The sequence below is a fragment of the Salvelinus fontinalis genome, chromosome 18 (genome assembly GCF_029448725.1).
Source record: "Salvelinus fontinalis isolate EN_2023a chromosome 18, ASM2944872v1, whole genome shotgun sequence".
Lineage (NCBI taxonomy): Eukaryota > Metazoa > Chordata > Actinopteri > Salmoniformes > Salmonidae > Salvelinus > Salvelinus fontinalis.
The window spans coordinates 38545807-38567710 of NC_074682.1; the positions used below are offsets into that span (position 1 = coordinate 38545807).

At 41.5% G+C, this 21904-nt stretch overlaps 1 protein-coding gene across 1 annotated transcript; it reads left to right on the top strand.

Moving 5' to 3' along the window:
• Positions 1–1452: 1452 nt before the first annotated feature.
• On the top strand, positions 1453–21452 carry LOC129815466 (isotocin receptor-like). Its single transcript, XM_055869336.1, has 3 exons — positions 1453–1579; positions 2113–3284; positions 19921–21452. Exons 2-3 carry the CDS (start codon positions 2363–2365, stop codon positions 20172–20174), a joined length of 1176 nt encoding a protein of 391 aa, XP_055725311.1. The 5' UTR covers positions 1453–1579; positions 2113–2362; the 3' UTR covers positions 20175–21452.
• Positions 21453–21904: the final 452 nt, after the last annotated feature.

The window sequence follows — 21904 nt, forward strand, 5'->3', positions numbered from 1 at the left end:
TCATTTTGGATTTATTTACAACCATCCTATATTTGCTTTATTATACTTTCATTGTGTACTAGATCATATGGGTTGAAAAGTTGTTGTTTTTAGTCAGACATAAATTAACAATTCCAGGTGAAAGCTAAAGAACAAAGATTTCTGGGGGGGCGGGGCACTACTACATTAATCAAATGTTGCCATCTTGCAAGATTGATGACTAAAACCATAGTGAAACAGTGCAAACCGGCTGTCAGTTCAACTGCTTTTAAGGGTAGGCAAACATTTGAATGAGTGATCTACAAAGGGGATCTCCTAATTTTGTTCTGTTAAATAAGCGACACCATTGACTAATTATGAAAATAAGCCCCTTTAACCTTTGCCATGTTTTAAATTAATGTGGGTGACATAAAAAACAGCAGCAGTGTCGAAACTAATGGCATGTAACATCAGCGTGTGGGCCGATTGACCTGCAGTCAGGAAGCAAAGGAGCGGTAACTAGGCCTATAATAATGTTCTAAGATTAGGCCAAGACAAGTCAGTCCACACATAGTAGTCTCTTCTAAGGCTATCTGCACAGTATCTCATAGGCCAACTTCTTCCTCAATAATCGTCCAGCAACCCCATACTTCTTATGGCTATTTTTGGGAACTTGTTGACTTTTAGAATTCAGAAGAAGTTTGTCTGCTGGCCCGGGGGACTCGGATGCAGGCGAGCTCATACCTTTCAGTGGCTGGGGTAGTGCGGTGTGGTTCATCACAGGCATACAGAATAGATTTCTGTGCCGAAAGGCTTTGTAAAACATCATCAATGAGACAAATATGCCATTTCAAGGTTATGCATGGCATGGATGTAGTCAACATTTGTATTTACAACCATCCTAAATTCGATCAATAATTTAGGCTTATGTACCTTGAGCAGCAGGCTGCCGAGGAAAGAACCCACTGGGGCACAAATTAAACTTCTATTCCACGTTGGTTCAACATAATTTCATTGAAATTACGTGGAAACAACATTGATTCAACATGTGTGCTCAGTGGGATAACAATTTTTCCACAATTGTTTCAGAGGCATTCATGGAATTAAATGGAATGTTGTACTATCCTAGCCATTTTTTATTATTATTTTTATTTCACCTTTATTTAACCAGATAGGCCAGTTGAGTCGACTGCTGTCTACTGTAAAGCTAGTGTCCATATATTTCATCTCTAGTGTGAAGTTATTTAATTAGCCATTTAATTATGATTGTTCGTTATGTTTGTCATTATAGGCTTTTAGTTGACTAGGGTAAATGATGATGATGATGATGACCACTTCGTTTTCGGAAATAGGACAGTTGTCAGTGTTTTCATTTCAGATGGAGTGAATTGTTTAGTACCAGGCCATCATCTATAAGTGGCGCACATGGACACCTAGTGGAAATAATGTCTAAATCCATTTCTCGTGTGTAATCTTGGCCAGGGCTACAAGTGGTATAAATATCATGATACTGGCCATTCCGATCGCTACTAGTGAGGGAGGCTCACTGGTTTATGAGAAAAAAAGCACTGTGGCGTTCCAGTATTCTATTTACAAGACAGAGGGTAAAGCAGATGCACATGTAAGTAGTCTACATTTACATTAGGAAAACCCATCATAATAGGCTATTTATTACTTGTAGGCTATGTTAAAATATAATTTGGATGTCTGAAGAATATGCATAGACAACGTGTTACACATTGGTGAGCCTCTATCAATCATTTCTTAAATCATATTATGTGGTTCTGTTCATTTTTCGTTTAAAGGGGCTATCTACATTTTAAACAATAACAAAGCAGACAGAGCTATGAATACAAAAACCTTCCATGCTATCAAAATTATAGTTTTAATCATATTTTTTTACTGTAAAATGTTTGTTTACAATTAAATTAGCATATATTTTGGGTTCTGATGGGGTTCGACAGTTGAACTAAGCTCATGAGGCATGTATAAGGTATATTCTTAGGAGCTACGGGTAGCCAAATCGCATTCATTTTAAATGACAAAAATGGATGCACCAATCTCAGATTGCCCCTTTAATTTGGTATTGTATAATTTCATTGTTTTGAGTTAAAACAAGGTGTTTATGTGTTTCCTCTATTTCCTCTCCTTCAGTGTCTGATCCTATTCGGATATGAATAAGAAATAAGGCTTCAGCGCAAAATTGCGATTACATTTTCCCACGTGCGTAAAAGGTAACAACACAGCTCCACACTAGGACGCTTTGCCTTGACACCTGTTAGACGAAGAGGCAAAGAATACGCGGTACTTTAAAACAACCCTCCACTGTTTACCGGTGGCTGAACATTGCTGCAATTGAATTTTGGGCGTCGCACGCGGACTGGCAGAGGATTCGGTCAACACAATGGAAAGTACCATATTAAATGAGCAGGACTTTTGGTCATTCAACAAATCCTGGAGGAACTCAACCCTTGGCAACGGGACCACCGGGGGAAACCAGACTAACCCCCTGAAACGGAACGACGAGGTGGCTAAAGTGGAGGTGACCGTGCTCGCCCTGGTCCTGTTCCTGGCCCTGGCTGGGAACCTGTGCGTTCTGGTGGCCATTCACACCACCAAGCACACACAGTCCCGAATGTACTACTTCATGAAACACCTCAGCATCGCGGATCTGGTGGTGGCTATATTTCAGGTCCTGCCACAACTTATCTGGGACATTACTTTCCGTTTCTATGGACCCGATATCCTGTGCAGGTTGGTGAAATACCTTCAAATCGTCGGAATGTTCGCCTCTACCTATGTGCTTGTTTTGATGTCCGTAGACAGGTGCTTGGCGATTTGTCAGCCGCTTCGGTCTCTGCACAAGAGAAAGGACCGCTTCTATGTGATTATATCGTGGGTCCTCAGCCTATTGTTCAGCAGCCCACAGATGTACATATTTTCTCTGAAGGATGTTGGAGCCGGAGTGTATGACTGTTGGGGTGACTTCGTTGAGCCCTGGGGTGCCAAAGCGTATATAACTTGGATTAGCCTTACCATCTACATCATACCAGTTGCCATACTGAGCCTTTGCTATGGGCTAATAAGCTTTAAGATATGGCAAAACTTTAGAATGAAAACCAAGAGGGACCAGTGCATAAGCCTCACCCCGAAGACTTCGAAAGGTCATGCGCTCGCCCGGGTGAGCAGTGTAAAGCTCATCTCCAAAGCGAAGATAACCACCGTTAAAATGACATTTGTCATAGTCCTGGCGTATATTGTTTGCTGGACACCTTTCTTCACCGTGCAGATGTGGACGGCTTGGGATCCAGCGGCGCCCCGGGAAGGTAAATTTAAACTCCACCTCGAAAATAACAAGTAAAATGCTGTGTGGTGAGCTTATGTGCGTAATAGGAGCTACTTTAACGATGGGCTTCGCAATTCTAGACTGAATAAATTATTAATATGTACATTTTAAAGTTAAACGATAATGAATGTTCATGGTTAATTTAAAACGCTCAGAACGTATTCTGCCTTGGGGTTTATCATGCGGCGTGCGTAATGTTGCATGCGGTGTACTATTATTTATCAGACTTCGGCATTCTGGGCACCGGGGCAGCCCACAGCTCCAGTAATTGTGTACGTAAATACTTTAATAATTACGAATAGCTAATAGCCTCGATGGTAATACAAATATACAAAGATACACTATACAACCTTTGCCATTGACAGTCAATTGAAATTCGCACAATATTGGACACTGCACTTTTGCCCATGAAATGTTGGCCAACCTGAGGAACATCAGAGAATGTATGCCATTGTAAGATTAGACGCATCATATGGAGTAGCCGCCCACCCACACAGGCAGTGGATGAAATTACATAAATTTAGATAATTCCGCAGCATCTCATTATAGGCCTCCAGCCAACCAAAATGCCATGTTGCAAATGAAGCTCTGCCCACCTATCGAATGTTATTGTGACTTGTGGAGACGCGGGTGCAACGATCCGAATATGTATGGCATAATGTTACATTTGCAAAAAAAAACATTATTCGTTTTATTAATTTCATATATCCCTATATAAGCCATCAAAAGTTTTGAATTTGACAATGGTTTTCAAGAATTGGTACAGTTTGTTTTATGAAGACAAAAAAACACCACCACCGTCCATTTGATTCACTCTCTGTAACGAACAACATCAACATTGACAATAGTGATCTTATTAGGCTATAATACCCCTCCACTGAAGCGAAGCAAATTATCCTACGCACGATAATTTACATGCTACCAAAATAAGTCACTGGAAGCAGTCTTTCATGAGTGTAACCTGCGTGGTTTGCGCGCATCTCTGAAGCCCAACCATCCGAGTCTGCCTGCAGTTAATCATTAGTTTGAGTATACATGTACGCCGAGCTATTGTTACCTGGGAGGCACATCGGCGCGCAAGAGTGGGGCCACGCATGTCATCTCCTCAGTCCAGCACACAGGGCAGCCGCACGGCACGACACCCTAGAGCTCTTCGATGGAGCAGCAGTCAGTCCACTGCAATTAATCTCTTAATGACCCGCTTTATGGCCACATCCAATGTTATTCATTAACTCATTGGTTTTCGTCAAATATGCTATTGCTGTTGGTAGTGGCGATTTTAGCATATAAATCTTGGTGGTGCAACAAAAAAAAGAGTGGGATGCATGCCAGCAAAGCCAGTGCACAGCACAACACTAAGCAATACATTAATTGCACTATAACGGTGACAAACGGTGCCCACCAACTGTTAGGTCCTACATAAAGCTGTCCCAACAGCAGAGTCCCAACAGCATTTCCAACACATTACCACTGCTACGCCTGGCTATCAGCGGAGCCTTGTCTGGCAGCGAAACAGTTAATTCAGCCTCATTTACTGTCTTTAAAAAAAACATAGCTGATATGGCTGACTTGCTTAAACAAATGTGGTTTCTACTGACAATTGAGATGTACAAACTATGGCATAAGGGGACGAAAAGCGAATAAGAGGAAATCCATAATTTCGATTAAGACATTAATGAGCGAGCTAGGACAGACATAGTCAATATAATTATTTGTTCAACACTTTTGAAATGTACAGCGAAAGAATTCAGAACATCTTACAGTGTTCTCCCTGTACACCAAGTCAGAACCATAAGATAAATAAAAGGGGCATATAAGCCAACAATGAAAGCTCTTACAATATTCTCATCTTGCCTATGTCATTTGGCCATCGCTCATCCATATATTTATATGTACATATTCGTATTAATTCCTTTACACTTGTGTGTAAAGTTGTGAAATTGTTAAATTACTTGTTAGATATTACTGCATGGTCGGAACTAGAAGCACAAGCATTTCGCTACACTCGCATTAACATCTGCTAACCATGTTTATGTGACCAATAAGATTTGATTTGATTTGATGATTACGGTTCTCAAAAACAGGTTATAGGCTACATGTGCACCACCAAGTCAGAACAGTAAGTAACATTTTAAGAGGTGAAAATAAACCAAATTATTAGAGTGAGGCACATGGGCTACTAACAGCTTACTACGTAACATACACTAAGTATTACTTTCTTAGCTACAGTATACATATCTCTCTGGCATATTACATAATTTATGCAGAAGCATACAATACATTTTAGGACTCACCTTGTTGTGCTGTGCTCACTTGAAGTGGTGGTCCTACTTGTGGGCAAATTTTGTCATCAAACTTTGTCATCAAAGTCTGGCATTCTCTGGATTTATGGTGCTTTCAAGACAACTGGGAACTCGCAGAAAAAAGGGTTGATGCATGATGACGCCAGTGATCTTCAGGTCATAGCTCTAGAAAGAGGCCCGAGTTCCCAATTTACAATTCCGAGTTGGATGAAAGTTCAAAACGTATTTTTCCAGTCGTGGCTCGTTTTTCCCCGAGTTCTCAGTTATCTTGAACTCACTAAAGTCAGATTTTGCAGTTCCGAGTTAACAGTTGTTTTGAGTGCAGCACAAATCATGCCTCATTGACAGCATGGTCAATGTTGAATGTTTATAATTTTGAACTAGGAAAAGAGACCCTTAATCTTAGACTTGGGACCACACAGCCACTCCACTGAACAGTAGGCTAGTGATTGCTTTGCAATGCTTGCAGTTAGCCACTGATTCCTTCCAAACCACGCATTGTTGAAGTTGCAATTTCCTACTTGTTGTGTGTTAATGTTTATGTCCAATGGCCAATGAGCACCAGCTACATTTTATCGATAATTTCTGTTTATTATTTATCTTCATTTGACAAGGATTAAAAAGGATTTGCCAGTAGATTGTCGACTTGATTCATGATGAAGACTGCTAGCTAAGATTTTGAAAGTATGATGTTGACATGATCAATCCAATCAAAGCTAATGTAGATAAAACATGATTGGATGTCATTTTATCTGTGGCCAATGACCTTCTTGGTGGGCACCTCTAATGTAACTCTATGGCAGCACCCAAGGGGGCTTGAATATTTGAGGTGACATAGTGTCTCCATGAGGGACAGAACACTGAGCCTGTGAGGACCGACACTGGAGTAGAGAAGCAGGAACGGGGAGTCAACATTTAATTAGGAACAGACATGGAACAGGACAGGAACTGCGTCAGAACCGGGTAATACACAGATGTAAGACAATTACTGCAGCAGAGGGGAACAGAGTTGGGGAACTGACAAATATAGGGGAGGTAATAAACATGTAATTGAGTCCAGGTGAGTCCAATAAATCACTGATGCACGTGACACGGAGGGGAAGAACGTGAGCAGGCGTGACAGAGCCAATCACGGCACAACGCTCCGTATTTTCCGCTGGCTGCCCCACCACCACAGAAAGCACTGAGCTAGGCTGAAACACCTGCATTTTGGAGCTGTCTTACTCAAGAAAACAGAAAAGAGACCACGTTTGTATGCAGCTTTATTAACTCAATTATATATATATTTTTTTTTTTACATTGTTTTCAAACTGATATGTGACACATATTAATGCCAAAATAACATGCAAAACAGGCAAGCCCAAATTGTACTTTATTTATTTTTGCTAAAAATGTGGAGCTCAAAACCGGTGGGGCTCTGCCCTGAATGACAGGTCGCCGCTGGCAGTTCGAGTTTTGCATGCCATTTTTGTTTACATTCCTTTATAACCAAATTGGCCTATAATTACTGTCCGGAAGGCATACACATTACACCAAGGTTAACCTCAGGTCTCCCCACTGGAAGCCTGAGGTAGGGGAGGGGAGAATCTATGAAATAGGGCACCTCTAACTTTGTACAGTACTAATGCAATTAGCAAAATCAGTCACACTACGAAATGCTACCAAATAAACCATTTGGCACATTCATTCATAATATTATGAATATATAGTTTCACAGACATATTGTTGCATTATTTCTGGTTTGTGCTAAATCGTTAAGAATAATATAAAACCAGTCTGCACACCACCAAGGTGAATTGGTTTAGTCTTGACTCTTGGTTGACAGTGTTGGGGAATGGTGGGGAATTTGGGAATTTGTTTCTATTTGTCTTTGTTACTTATTTTTGATATTTATGAGTCTTATTTTTGTATATATTTTTATATTTATATAGTTTTAAATGTTATGATAAATGATTTGTGTGGTTCCAAATGTCTGAATAAAAATGACAGTTACGGCAGAATGGTGCTTTGTTGTTGGCGGGGGGCTTCGCCCTGGGAGCCATACTAGCTAGCACCGCCACTGTGCACATTGTCAAGAAAGATACTATGTGGCACTGGTGGAAGATCATACCTCACCACCATTTGACTTATGTTGGGTGCATGGTTCTTTAAACATCTTTTCAAGTTGTGGATCAGTGTTCAAGATGTGCCAGTGTTTTTTAATGATGTGGTCGAGCTGTTTACCAAGTGGGGAGTATTGAAGGAAGCATTGAATGCTTTGGTTGGGAGGGCGGGGCAGTTTGGGCGTGAGGCTGTCGTCCTGGGTCATATTTTTATAAAGTTCCTTTGCGTCATGCAGCCATTCCTCTGGGTATCCCCGTTGTCTGAAACGCTCATCCAGATAGTTGGCTTGTTTGTCATAGTCACTTTGTGTAGTACAAATTCTGTGTATGCGACTGTATTGGCTAATTGGGAGGCTTTTTCTAGGGGTGAAGGGTAGGAGCGGTCTCCGCGTAACAGGGAAGTGGTGCAACGGTCTAAGACACTGCATTGCAGTGGAAGCTGTGTTGCTACAGATACTGGTTCAATCCCGGTGCTGGCCTTGACTGTAGGTTTTTGGTTTCTCTCCCTCTAAAAACAGAAAGAAAGCATTTTTAAATAACAAACTGGCTTTATTTGCAAATTAATAACAAGAATGGCCTTTTTGGCCTTAGAATAACTAATTTTACGTTATTTGAAAACAAAATAATCTCCAAAATATTGTTATTTTTTAAACAAAGCGATCATTATTATTAATTTAGAATTATGTATGGGCGCGCATGGTTCAAGGCACGAGGGCAGGGGGCACGGGATGGGCCGCAGAGCCGTGCACAGAAGACGGACCTACCCCATGGGAAAGGGAGCTGGAGGAAAGGAGGGGTGGTGGACCCCCACCCCGCCCAACTGGGTAGCAAACGGCTGGACAACGGACTGCACTGAAAAAACGCATGGTTGCCAAGAAAACGGTTTGTTTTGCTAGATTCTTAAAATGTATACGCAGCATGTGTATGTTGGAGTCACTTTTAATTCTTAATTGATCAACCGTTTCTATCATAGGCCACTGTAATCGAAGGGGGCTCAGGGCGGTAGCATTCTGCTCATCTGATGAAGGTGCACATGGATCAGATTCAAACTTTGAAGACCGAGATCGAGTCATTGAAGGCAAACCAGCAGAAAGAGAAACATTATCTGAGGGCAGAGGTACGGGCGACAGCTGATCCATTGGTCCCGAGCCAGGCGGCATCGGCGGAGAGTAAGGCGGAGAATGACGCGTTGAAGAGGGCGAGGATCCATGCCAGGCACACCTGTGAGCTCTGGAACTCCGCCTCCGACAGGCAGAGTCAACATACCTGGCGGGTTCATCAGGTCGTCGGTTCACCCTGCCATTTCTATTCCTCTTCTGGCAACAGAACTTGACCAACTACTCACTAGGCACAGCAAGGGCTGTTCTGCTACAGCCTAATAAACAAATGCAGGTGGCTTATATCTTCAAAATGCTTTTAATGCTTTATTATACTAATGTATACAAACGTATATACTGTACAGTACTGTATTTCTTCATCATCATGTTGATGCTTTCGTTAATAAAATAATGATAAAAATACTCTTTCAAAATGCCAATGTTTATTTAGTTATGGATCCATAACGAATTACTATGGGAAACAAATATCACTGAATTAGAGAAATATCAGAACAAAGTTGTCTAATGAAGGTAAACAAATTGTTGCTTACTGGAAAATACTCTTTCAAACACACATGGTCACGTTGTACAACGCCATTATGGCTATTAGCAGGGCTATATTTTGGACTTTATAAATATTATTTTGGCCTTTATTCAGATTACAATCGCTCACTGTTGTTTAAAAAAAAACTAAATAATGTCCAAAATATCGTTATATTTAGCCTTCCCGCTGTGGATGACTATTTCAGCACCGTTTCGCATTTCTCTGAGACAAGCATGGAGAAACGAAAATGTTCAATTATATTCCATGATATTCTTAAAATATATGTGTTGACTGAATATAAGCCAACATCTCTCTGTATTTTGATACGTTGTGAATGAGGCATCTCGAGTGACGCAGCTGTCTATGATACTGCATCGCAGTTCAAAATGCATTGCTACAGATGGAGGTTCAAAACCTGTGCTGGCTGCCACTGGGAGACCCATGAGGAGGCTTTTGGTTTTAATTTAGAATCTTCCAATCCTCTATATGTAATTATTGGCGGAGAGTCACGTCTTATTTGTTGATATACTGTAGGCCTACCATAGGCGACATGAGTCTCACCAGTGTTGAGTAATGTGCTGTTAAAAGTGGGTGTAGGTCTTATTTATTTAATGAGCATATTGAAGTTAGAAGCAATAGGATACAACTATTTTAGCAATGTTTCACACTGCTCTGAGACAAGCATGGGGACTGGTCTTGATTAATCAAAGAGATTGTTATATTCACTGAATCTCCATTTGGGTGTAGAAATGTTATGCTCTTAGTGTAACCTTTATTTAACTAAGAAAGTCAGTTAAGAACACATTATCTTTTACAAGGACAGCCTACTCCTTCCTCCCTATCAGGGAATTGAACCCCAGTCCCCCACGTGACCGCACGACACGAGGATTCTTTAGTTGAGTAGCCCAGTACTGCAGCCTACTCCTGACTGTCACGTTGTACAGCGCCATATTTTCCATTCCATCCTTATATATTTAAAAAGCATATTGAAGTTAGAAGCAATAGGATTTGAAGCAATAACTATTTCAGCATCGTTTTGCGCTGATATGAAACAAGCATGGGGACTGGTCTTGATTAATCAAAGAGATTTTTATTTTCACTGAATCTCCGTTTGGGTATTGGTTACACTACAATTAGGGTGTGGAAATGTTATGCCCCTTAGATATTAATTTAGAATCCTCCAATCCTCTTATGCTCTTAGTACTGTAGCCTTCTTGGAACAGAAACACCATAACATTAATCAAATTAATTAAGCTAAATTTATTAAAATCAATCCCATATACTATGTTCTTACAAGAAAGGTTTTAAATTCTCTAGTAATGCCAATATTGAAGACTATCAAATGCTTCTCAAAGATGCCCTCTAGTGGTCAAACTAGCACTAACTTGCATTAATGGTGAAAATGGCTGACAATTAAATAATGTGCCATAGAATTCAGAGGCAGTCCGCAAGGTGTGCTGCAGTATGACGCAACTTTTAAAGGAGGAAACACTGTATGTCCTTTTGATTTGTCTTGCCTTCCAGGTCACCTACTTGGTCATTTGGTATATATATATTATTTTCTGGAACTACTACATGTACCAATCGCATTGTTATTCAATTATTAGAGACACACAAATTGTTTTTGCACCCAGCATGCGTCATGTCCGTAATGGTCATGTGAGGTGAAATGTGTATATTTTGGCATGTGATCACTCAGTTTGTTTGTTTGACCTGATGAAGATCCGTTTCGGATTGAAACATTGTCAATAAAGCGGTGAATTGGGAGTTTTCTTGTTCTTTACTAATATACGGTATGACCAGGGTTCAATACCCAGTCAATCACACTTTACACAACTGTTCTCTTCTGTTCTGTTCCCTTCTGATTCCCACAGCAGCAGCATCACAAATGATTTCCCAACATTTCAAGACAAACACCAGGAAATAAAATGAGGTGGTAAACAGTTATTAGAATCCCCAAACAATCTTGCATTACAAGTGTATGGAAAACTATAGAAATAACAATTCTCAGCCAAAGTTATCTTTAAAAAAAAAAGTAGAGGAGATGTCCGCGCCCCCATGGAAATATATTTAGCATAATCAAAAAAAAACATCCAAATCCATCTGTTTAAGCTAGAGATAACAGTTTTTGCATGGGCTGCGTCTCAATCCACCGCATCCGCCAATGGCAGCCTTCAACATATGCGTTGGAAGGTGGCCAAGCTACAGCTGTGTTTGTCAGACCATGAGACATCCCGAAAATCGGTCTTGTCACGGAAACGTCTGTAGCGTCAGAATGGTTTGGCCTACAGACGAATATGACCACTCTATGGAAAGATGAGACCTGTTTTGCACCAGCCTCAAAAGACTCATCTGAAGGAAGTACAGTGGAAGTGGTTTAGTGCCCCCAAATATTTTGTATGGGCAAAATAAATAAATAATAATTTCCTGATCTTTATTATATCTTTCTGATATAGAACAGACACCTTAAAACCAACTTCCTTTTGATTTATTTTTGGACCATGTCACGTGTGCTTATGTTTATTGATTAAATGATTCACTCCCTGGACTTGCTTCCTGACTCCCAGCGCACATGTTACAGAATAACGCCTCACCAAAGGGAAGCATCAGGGAGTGTTTTTTTTTTTTTTTTTTGTGTTGGAGGTGATGTTGGGTCCGGGTGTCAGTACCGGAGCTACCAGGGAGGCCTCAGGCGGTTTGTCGGACTCTCATGCCTCAGCTGGCTTGACAGGTTCCCATGCCTCAGTGGGATCGATAGGCTCCCATGCCTCAGCTGGGTGAAAAGGTTCCCGTGCCTCAGCCAATGCAACCAGGGAGTTTTCAGCCGGGTCATCAGGATCTCACGCCTCAGCCGGTTTGTCAGGTTTCTGCGCCTCAGCGGAGGCAACCGGTCCGCTCCTGTTCCCCGGGATCGTCCCTTTGGTTGGCGTCCTGCGGCTGGAGCCCCGTACTGTCACGTGTGCTCTCTCTCCAGCCCTCTAGGTAGCGATGCTCCCGCGCCTCAGCTGGATTGACAGGTTCCCGCGCCTCAGCAGAGGTGACCGGTTCGCTCCTGATCCCCTGGATTGTCATTTTGGTCGGCATCCTACAGCTGAAGCAGCGCATCGGGGAGGGTGTACTGTCACGTGTGCTCCCTCTCCGGCCTCTAGGTCACCAGGCTGCTGATTATTGCGCACACCTGCCACCATGGTCACGTGCATCAGTGCCTAATGACATTCACCTGGACTCCATCACCTCCTAGATTACCTGCTCTATTTATGTCACTCCCTTTGGTTCCTTGCCCAGGTGTTGTTGTTTCAGTTTCATGTCTGTGCGTTGTTCGTGTTTCTTGTTGTGTATTATGTTCCATTTATTGATTAAATGATTCACTCCCTGACCTTGCTTCACGACTCCCAGAGCACACGTTAGACTATCTGTTGTTCCATGTAGTGAATCTTTTATTTGTTGAGTTTCTATGGGCTAACAGCAGTAAGGCCGATGCAGTTATATTGCCATATTGAGCATTAACTCTCACGGATACACATGGGATGCAACATGGTGCAAATAGTTTATTTTCACTATACGTTTCCACAAAATACAATTGGAAAATCCATAATATATTGGCTTTAAAATGGAAAAAAAATTGCTTATAAACTATTTGAAAGCAGCCATTATGGAAGAGAACCTGGCTGCATGTGGCTATGGAGAGATAAGGTATCCATTAGCTAGCAACACCACAGCCAGCATAGTGAGCCCAGACAGCCGTACAGACTAATGGCTATTACTGAGGAGGCCATTAGTAACACATGCAGTACTTTGCTAATGTTTGATAAGGACCACATCACACTGCCTATTACCTCCATCATGGCAGATAATGATGTCAGCATTACACCTATTCACATTCAGATAACAACCTATCAAGACACACTTGTAATACTATTCTGATGAAACTATAATGTAGGATTTAAGTCATGACACTTTATTACAGAGCAGATTATTTGACATAACCCGTGATAGAGCTAAAATAACCTGTAGCTTCCTTTTCTTGCCAAAGAGAAGCTCAACTGTAAATTGAAAACATCAGTACAGAATGGTTGTCAGTGGTGTTTTTCCTCCTCGAAAACCGTTATACATTGGCTCCCCAGAGATGGGCTCAAATAAGAGAATTTTCCACCACTCTCGCAATAAAATCAAACTGCAAACACAAAAATTAAAGTTCTCTGTTTCCTGCTTTCCCTGAAAAGGTGTGAACTCAGCAGAAACATGATTCCCAAACAGCAACCCACAGCAATATCATTGATTGAAGCTTCATGTGGACCTGTGCTTCCTCCCTCTTTCTACACAACAGTACCATAGCTCAAATATAAGGGATTTAGGACTTGAATACCTTCTCATACTCATATAAACAAACACACTCTAGAGTGCACACATGTAAATACATAATCACACACACACACACACACACACACACACACACACACACACACACACACACACACACACACACACACACACACACACACACACACACACACACACACACACACACACACACACACACACACACACACACACACACACACACAGTGTAAAAAACATAGACTCACCAGGTGAATCAAGTCAAATGAAATCAAATGTTATTTGCCACATGCGCCGAATACAACAGATGTAGACCTTACCGTGAAATGTAGGTGAAAGCTATGTATGTGACCTCCTGGGGGTATAACTCAATATTAGGAAGGTGTTCTTAATGTTTTGTACACTCACTGTATAATATATACATATAGTAATACTACAGTACTATAGTCTTTTTTTACAATATTTTACAATATAGTGCTAAACCCACAGGAACAAGCTCATTGTTCCTGTGGGTTTAGCACTATATTGTAATTTGTTTTGAATGGCAATATAATGAAGAAAACTGGCTAAACCGTATTTTTTTGACCAAGACAAAGTTTACTGCATATGTTGTCTCAATATTGATTATCAGATGCTGATCTGCAGCATCCCATCTATGAGTTGTGTCCATGCCCATCCATACCTGAGTGTACAGCCTTCATACTCCCCAAGTTGCCTCACCCTCTGCTCTGCTGTGTGATGCTGACTGGCAGTGACTCCATCGATCAGCATTCTGTGGTAGAAATTCTATAGTAAGAGAGACTGCAGATTCTTTCAAACAACAACTTTATTATAAGATTTGCAGAAATGAAGGAATCAACCATTACTAAGAATAGTTCAGAGTTGAAAGCTCAACGAACAGAGTTAACTCTCTCCTTTTATAGAAAGTACATCCTTGTATCTTTGTGACAGTTAGCAGTTCTACAGAAACAGGCCCTGGGAACAGAGTTGTTAAAAGTAATTTAGCTCGTCTGTGTAGATCAAGATAGCTGATATTGCCACCATTCTCTGTTCCTCCCAGCAATTCCCACATAGCTAAATTCCTGCCGATCGCAAAAACAGGAGGTCACATACTGCGGTCGCACCCAAAAAGTTTGTATCAGTAAAAAATACTAGCATGTAGCAATGGACAATTATTTAAATAAAAAACAGTATGTCTAATTAAACAGTTTAGTATGTAATGAATATTAATTTCCTCCACAAGTCTGCCTTGTCCCCGTGGACTCCTTTTGTCCATGGCCACGGTGTGCTCCTCCCTGCATTTAAAGAAGCTTTACTAAAGAGACACCAAGCCTCATTATTGGTATAGTCATTCGAAAAGTAAAGTTTTATTTTCCCCCCCCCTTTTTTTTACCCCCTTTTCTCCCCCAATTTCATGGTATCCAATTGCATCTCCTGTACAGAGTCTGGAGAGGCGAAGGTCGAGAGCCGTGCATCCTCTGAAACACAACCCAACCAAGCCGCACTGCTTCTTGACACAATGCCCACTTAACCTGGAAGCCAGCTGCACCACTATGTCAGAGGAAACACCATATATGATGGGACAAAGACATCTCTGCCGGCCAGACCCTCTCTTAACCCGGACAATGCTGGGCCAATTGTGGACCGCCCCATGGGTCTTCCGGTCGCAGACAGCTGCGACAGAGCCTGGACTCAAACTCAGAATCTCTAGTGGCACAGCTAGCACTGTGGAGGCCTTAGTAAAGTGTTATTAAATATAATGTTAGATGTGCCTTTTTATTAAAACACGGAAGTCCTTTTCAGTTGTGTCGACTCAAACAATCATGTGATCAGAGACTAAATAGAGAGTTATTGTACCAGCTTCCATTTAAGGAATTAATAGTGTAGTGCATCTGATAGCCAGGTCAGTGGTTGGCTGAGAGCCAAAACAGAGTCTTGTTTTGGAATTCTACTGCTTAGCTTCTCTGGCAGTGAATCATCTGAAGTGCAGTCTTGATATTAAACTCAGATGATTGTAAATAATTGTCTTTCTTAGAAGAGGAAATAAAATAGTTTGATGTTGTGTCAGCCTTTATGAATGTGCTAAAGAGCCTAAACCGTGGCTACCAGTCAGTACAGGACCTGACAGCAGATTTACGAATCAAGGGAAAGATTCTAATTTGCCAGTTTAGTGTGATTGATCGTCTCCTGGTAAACGGCACCATGAGCTAATCTACCAAAGGTTATTTATCATCATAATTCCTTCCTTCAAATGACATCTTGGCCCCATTCTCAGCCATGCTCCACCTTTTACAAAGCCATAAAACATTTTTATAGACATGATCTGGCAAGACATGTATTTAACTAGGCAAGTCAGTTAAGAACAAATGCTTATTTACAATGACTGCCTACACCGGCCAAACCTGGATGATAATGGGCCAATTGTGCACCGCCCTATGGGACTGTCAATCACAGCCAGTTGTGATACAGCCTGGATTTGAACCAGGGTGTCTGTAGTGACACCTCTAGCACTGAGATGCAGTGTCTTAGATCGCTGCACCCCCCAGGAGCCCATATACTGTATGCTATTTAACATAGCATACAGTATATATTGAATGTACTGTGGCATACACAGAACATTCATTTACATTTGGACCATTATTATTACTGGTAAATACTTCCAAACACGGAAGCTCTGGCTTAGCCTAACAGAGTTAGAACAAAGAAGCTGTGTGTAAGTATTAGTCTGTGTTTGTCTGTTTGACTGCTGATTAGTGCCCCTTGTGGTGTCTCTGGGTCTCAACCACCTGTCATGCCTCAGTGAAAAGATAATTGATCCAATGCCAAGATGCATTCATTCATATCCTTCCCTACCTCACATCTATCCAAGAGCAAGATTATGAATATGAGAGAAGAAACGTATTGAGTTATTCATTCATCTATCATACTGCCTTGTGTTCCTTTGAGATTTAAGTTGTGTCATTTTGTGGCTCAAAGAAAGCTACAAAGCAATAGAATTACAGAGTACCTACTTTACTAGCTGCAGGACATCCTAATGCTGCAGGACATCCTAATGCTGCAGGACATCCTAATGCTGCAAGACATCCTAATGCTGCAGGACATCCTAATGCTGCAGGATATCATAATGCTGCAGGACATCCTAATGCTGCAGGACATCCTAATGCTGCAGGATATCCTAATGCTGCAGGACATCCTAATGCTGCAGGACATCCTAATGCTGCAGGACATCATAATGCTGCAGGACATCCTAATGCTGCAGGATATCCTAATGCTGCAGGATATCCTAATGCTGCAGGACATCCTAATGCTGCAGGACATCCTAATGCTGCAGGATATCCTAATGCTGCAGGATATCCTAATGGTGCAGGACATCCTAATGCTGCAGGACATCCTAATGCTGCAGGACATCCTAATGCTGCAGGATATCCTAATGCTGCAGGACATCCTAATGCTGCAGGATATCCTAATGCTGCAGGACATCCTAATGCTGCAGGATATCATAATGCTGCAGGACATCCTAATGCTGCAGGACATCCTAATGCTGCAGGATATCCTAATGCTGCAGGATATCCTAATGCTGCAGGACATCCTAATGCTGCAGGATATCCTAATGCTGCAGGACATCCTAATGCTGCAGGATATCATAATGCTGCAGGACATCCTAATGCTGCAGGATATCATAATGCTGCAGGACATCCTAATGCTGCAGGACATCCTAATGCTGCAGGATATCCTAATGCTTTAGGATATCCTAATGCTGCAGGACATCCTAATGCTGCAGGATATCCTAATGCTGCAGGACATCCTAATGCTGCAGGATATCATAATGCTGCAGGACATCCTAATGCTGCAGGACATCCTAATGCTGCAGGACATCCTAATGCTGCAGGACATCCTAATGCTGCAGGATATCCTAATGCTGCAGGACATCCTAATGCTGCAGGACATCCTAATGCTGCAGGACATCCTAATGCTGCAGGATATCCTAATGCTGCAGGACATCCTAATGCTGCAGGATATCCTAATGCTGCAGGACATCCTAATGCTGCAGGACATCCTAATGCTGCAGGACATCCTAATGCTGCAGGACATCCTAATGCTGCAGGACATCCTAATGCTGCAGGACATCCTAATGCTGCAGGACATCCTAATGCTGCAGGACATCCTAATGCTGCAGGATATCCTAATGCTGCAGGACATCCTAATGCTGCAGGATATCATAATGCTGCAGGACATCCTAATGCTGCAGGATATCCTAATGCTGCAGGATATCCTAATGGTGCAGGACATCCTAATGCTGCAGGATATCATAATGCTGCAGGACATCCTAATGCTGCAGGATATCATAATGCTGCAGGACATCCTAATGCTGCAGGACATCCTAATGCTGCAGGACATCCTAATGCTGCAGGACATCCTAATGCTGCAGGACATCCTAATGCTGCAGGACATCCTAATGCTGCAGGACATCCTAATGCTGCAGGACATCCTAATGCTGCAGGATATCATAATGCTGCAGGACATCCTAATGCTGCAGGATATCCTAATGCTGCAGGATATCCTAATGCTGCAGGACATAATGACTTGTCATATGACTGAGTTTACTTTGTTTCGTATTACCTCTTCATTGTAGTTATCTAGTAGATCAATTCCACTTTACTCTTGCATCACTGAAAGTTGTTTCCCCCACATGTCGGCCCTATCCCCGGTAAATGTGTGTCCTCCCTGCTCTGACACTGTAATCACCAGACAAAAGAATGAGTTACAGTGTTCACATCGGGACACTTGTGCTCATATAACTCACAGCCTTAATGACTGACGGATCAATTAGTCCCTATTTACTCGGGTTGTGCCCCTGTGCCCTCCCGCCGATTGCTCCCAGTGATTTAGATTTGAGCAACCTTCGTATTAGAGCTAGAGCGCCAGTCATTAAAGATGATGTGAGAGTACCAATGTACATGGGACAATATTTTTAAATGTCAACATCAACAAAATCCAATGACTTAAAAAAATTAAATCTACCATACATTTACACAGTGGCGGTGCTAGCTTGTATGGCTCCCTGGGCGAACCCCCCCTTCAGCCCCCCCCGCCAACAACAAAGCACCATTCTGCAGTAACTGTAATTTTTATTCAGATATTTGGAACAACACAAATAAATAATCATAACATTTAAAACTATATAAATATAAAAATAAATACAAACATAAGCCTCTGAAATATCAAAAAGAAGTAACAAAGACAAATAGAAACACATTTGTGTTGATTTGGCACTCAGGCAACCAACACATTACCCATCTACCAACACTGTCAACCAAGAGTCAAGACTAAACCAATTCACCTTGGTGGTGTGCAGACTGGTTTTATATTATTTTATTATAACGATTTAGCACAAACCATAAAAAAATGCATCAATGTGTCTGTGAAACTATATATTCACAGTGTTATGAATGCATTGTGATTTATTTGGTAGCATTTCGTAGTGATGATTTTACTAATTGCATTAGTACTGTACAAAGTTATAGGTGCACTATTTGATAGATTCCCCCACTCCCCCTACCTCGGGCTTCCAGTGGGGAGAACTGAGGTCAACCTACCCCCGCCCCCTCCCCATCTCGTACTTCTGAATGGGAGACCTTCCCAGGCAGTAGCCTGCCTAGCTCACAAACTAGAATCAGGGCGCCCACTCCGACAAAGTTAATTAACCCACAGTCCCATGTGTTGACATGATATCATTGACGTGACGTGTAAATGAGCGATAGAAAACCAATCACGCAAATGTCACCATTACGAAAAAAAATTGTGCAGCCGCCCTGGGCATCTGCCCATGTCACCTATACCTAAATCTGCCACTGCATATACACATATTGAAAGCATTTAATGACACATTGACGGACCCAAACTAGCCCCATAGATAGGCTATCCAATCAGTAGCGGTGTGTGGGTAAAATCACTGGGGAAGAGAAAGAGAGAGAAAGAGTGAAAAGGAGAGATAATTAAGATGTAAATGGTTTCCTCATGTTTGTCCTTAGAAGAACCAGAGGATCATTTCATAATGAGAACGGCTGTCATGTGTATAAGATGTTAAGCTCTGTCTGAAATGTGGATCATTACAACGTGTGAATGAGATCAATGGAAATCGATCGATCCAATCAGATATCATCTTTAAAAATGTATTGGCAATTTGCAATCAATTAAAATCTAAGTGTGTGTGTGTGTCTTGTTTCCCCAGCCATGCCCTTCATCATCTCCATGCTGCTGGCCAGTCTGAACAGTTGCTGTAACCCGTGGATCTACATGTGCTTTGCGGGCCACCTGTTCTCAGACCTGAGGCAGAACTTTGTGTGCTGCTCGGCCCGCTACCTCAAGTCCTCCCAGTGCCACTGCGAGCGTGACAACGACTCCAGCCGCAAAAGCAACACCTCCACTTACGTCATCAAGAGCACCAGTAGCCAGAGGAGCGTCACACAGACCTCCACCACATGAGACGCCTTCACTCCCCACAACGGTACCCCCCCAGTCAGAACTGTAAACCCCTCACACACACCCTCCACCACCTCCCCAAACCCACATTTCTCCTTCCCCTACTCTTGTCCCGCTCCGGGGGAGGCTCACCTAAAACTATTGCACTGATTTTTACATTTTAGTCTCAGACATGGTTTGTCAAGAGTAAATTGAACAATTGATTGTTGTACAGATGGAGATTTATTTGGGGACATGTTGAACGTCTCCACTTACAGGCAAAGTTCAGAGTGAGTCATCCATTGATTGTGTTGTCAGACTGATGGATTTACATATTTGGTCCGTGGAGGAGGACAGGAGATGGTAAATGAAAAATGAAGCACTGACTGTCTGTCACTCCCAACCAAGGAGAGGAGGGAGCTGTGTTCTACTCACCATGGACTTAAAGTCCATTAACATAGGCCTCCCATGCCACAGATTTCGTGTCAATCAGATCTGTAATGGTGGTTTGGATTGTGAAGACTGACCAAGACAGTGACATTTCTTCTTAATTTTGTCAGCCTGAAGGTAAAGCTACTCTCCTCTTGCATTGCTTTGCACATATTGACATATAGGATGTCTCCTGTGCTATGTTGCTCATGTCTGTTGCATCACACCATCCGTTAGGTCACACACACAGTACGTTTCCACTATTACACAGTTTGTGAAATGACAACTGCCATATCTGTCATGCTGTACATGTTTACTTACTTAATTTTACAGAAGGCTACTCAATAAACTAGCTACCATTTTCTTCTAGGATGAACACAAACATCCAAATGTATTTCTTTGAAGATTGTGGTGTACTTTGGCAAAAATGTTCCTACACAATTAATCTGTCTGTACTTTTTGAGTGGTAGGCTGATGTCTTCTTCATTGCAAAATAGGATTGAGAAAATGGATTACACACACTCAGAACACTCAGAATTGGGAGAGCAATTTCATGAATCCTGCTTTGATCTATCTGGATTATTCAATGTATTTTTAAACCTATTGCATAAAGAGGGTGACCTGCCTTAATTATGAATCTACTTGAAACTCTGTTCCTTGTGCACATCACAAATGGCAGTATTATTTTATTTTACTTTTTACAAAGTTGGCTTCTGCTTTTACTGTAAACGTCTTGGTTTTCAATTTATCCTTAAACCTACTGAACATTTAATAGAAAACATAATTTCCTTATTTGCATTTAGAGTGTTGTATTTTGGAAAGTACATACTGTATGTATCTCTTATTTATTTTAAATAAATTGTTTGTGTTCTATCAAGTGAGTCTGAAATATTTTTTTTGTGCATCAAATGGAGTTGAGCCTTTTGGACCTCATAACTTTATGAAAAAGTATATATTTTTTTATTTAAATGTTATATTCTATGATAAAAAGAACATGTTTGACTTTCAGTAAAACATATTAGTCAAGCTCATGTACTTTTATTTGGAGGGGGGGATGGGGGGGGGGCATTTTTCTACATGTTAGGTCCATAATCCTAACAGGGTGTACATTTGGAGCCCAAATTAGCCATAGCTCTGTGAGTGAGCAAGACTGAGCTAGCATAACACTTGAAAATTATTTTTACTTCTCTACCAAACATATTTTAACATTTTGAAATGTTAATTGCCCCTGAACAAGGCAGTTAACCCCACTGTTCCCCGGTAGGCCGTCATTGTACATAAGAATTTGTTCTTAACTGACTTGCTTAGTTAAATAAAGGTTAAAT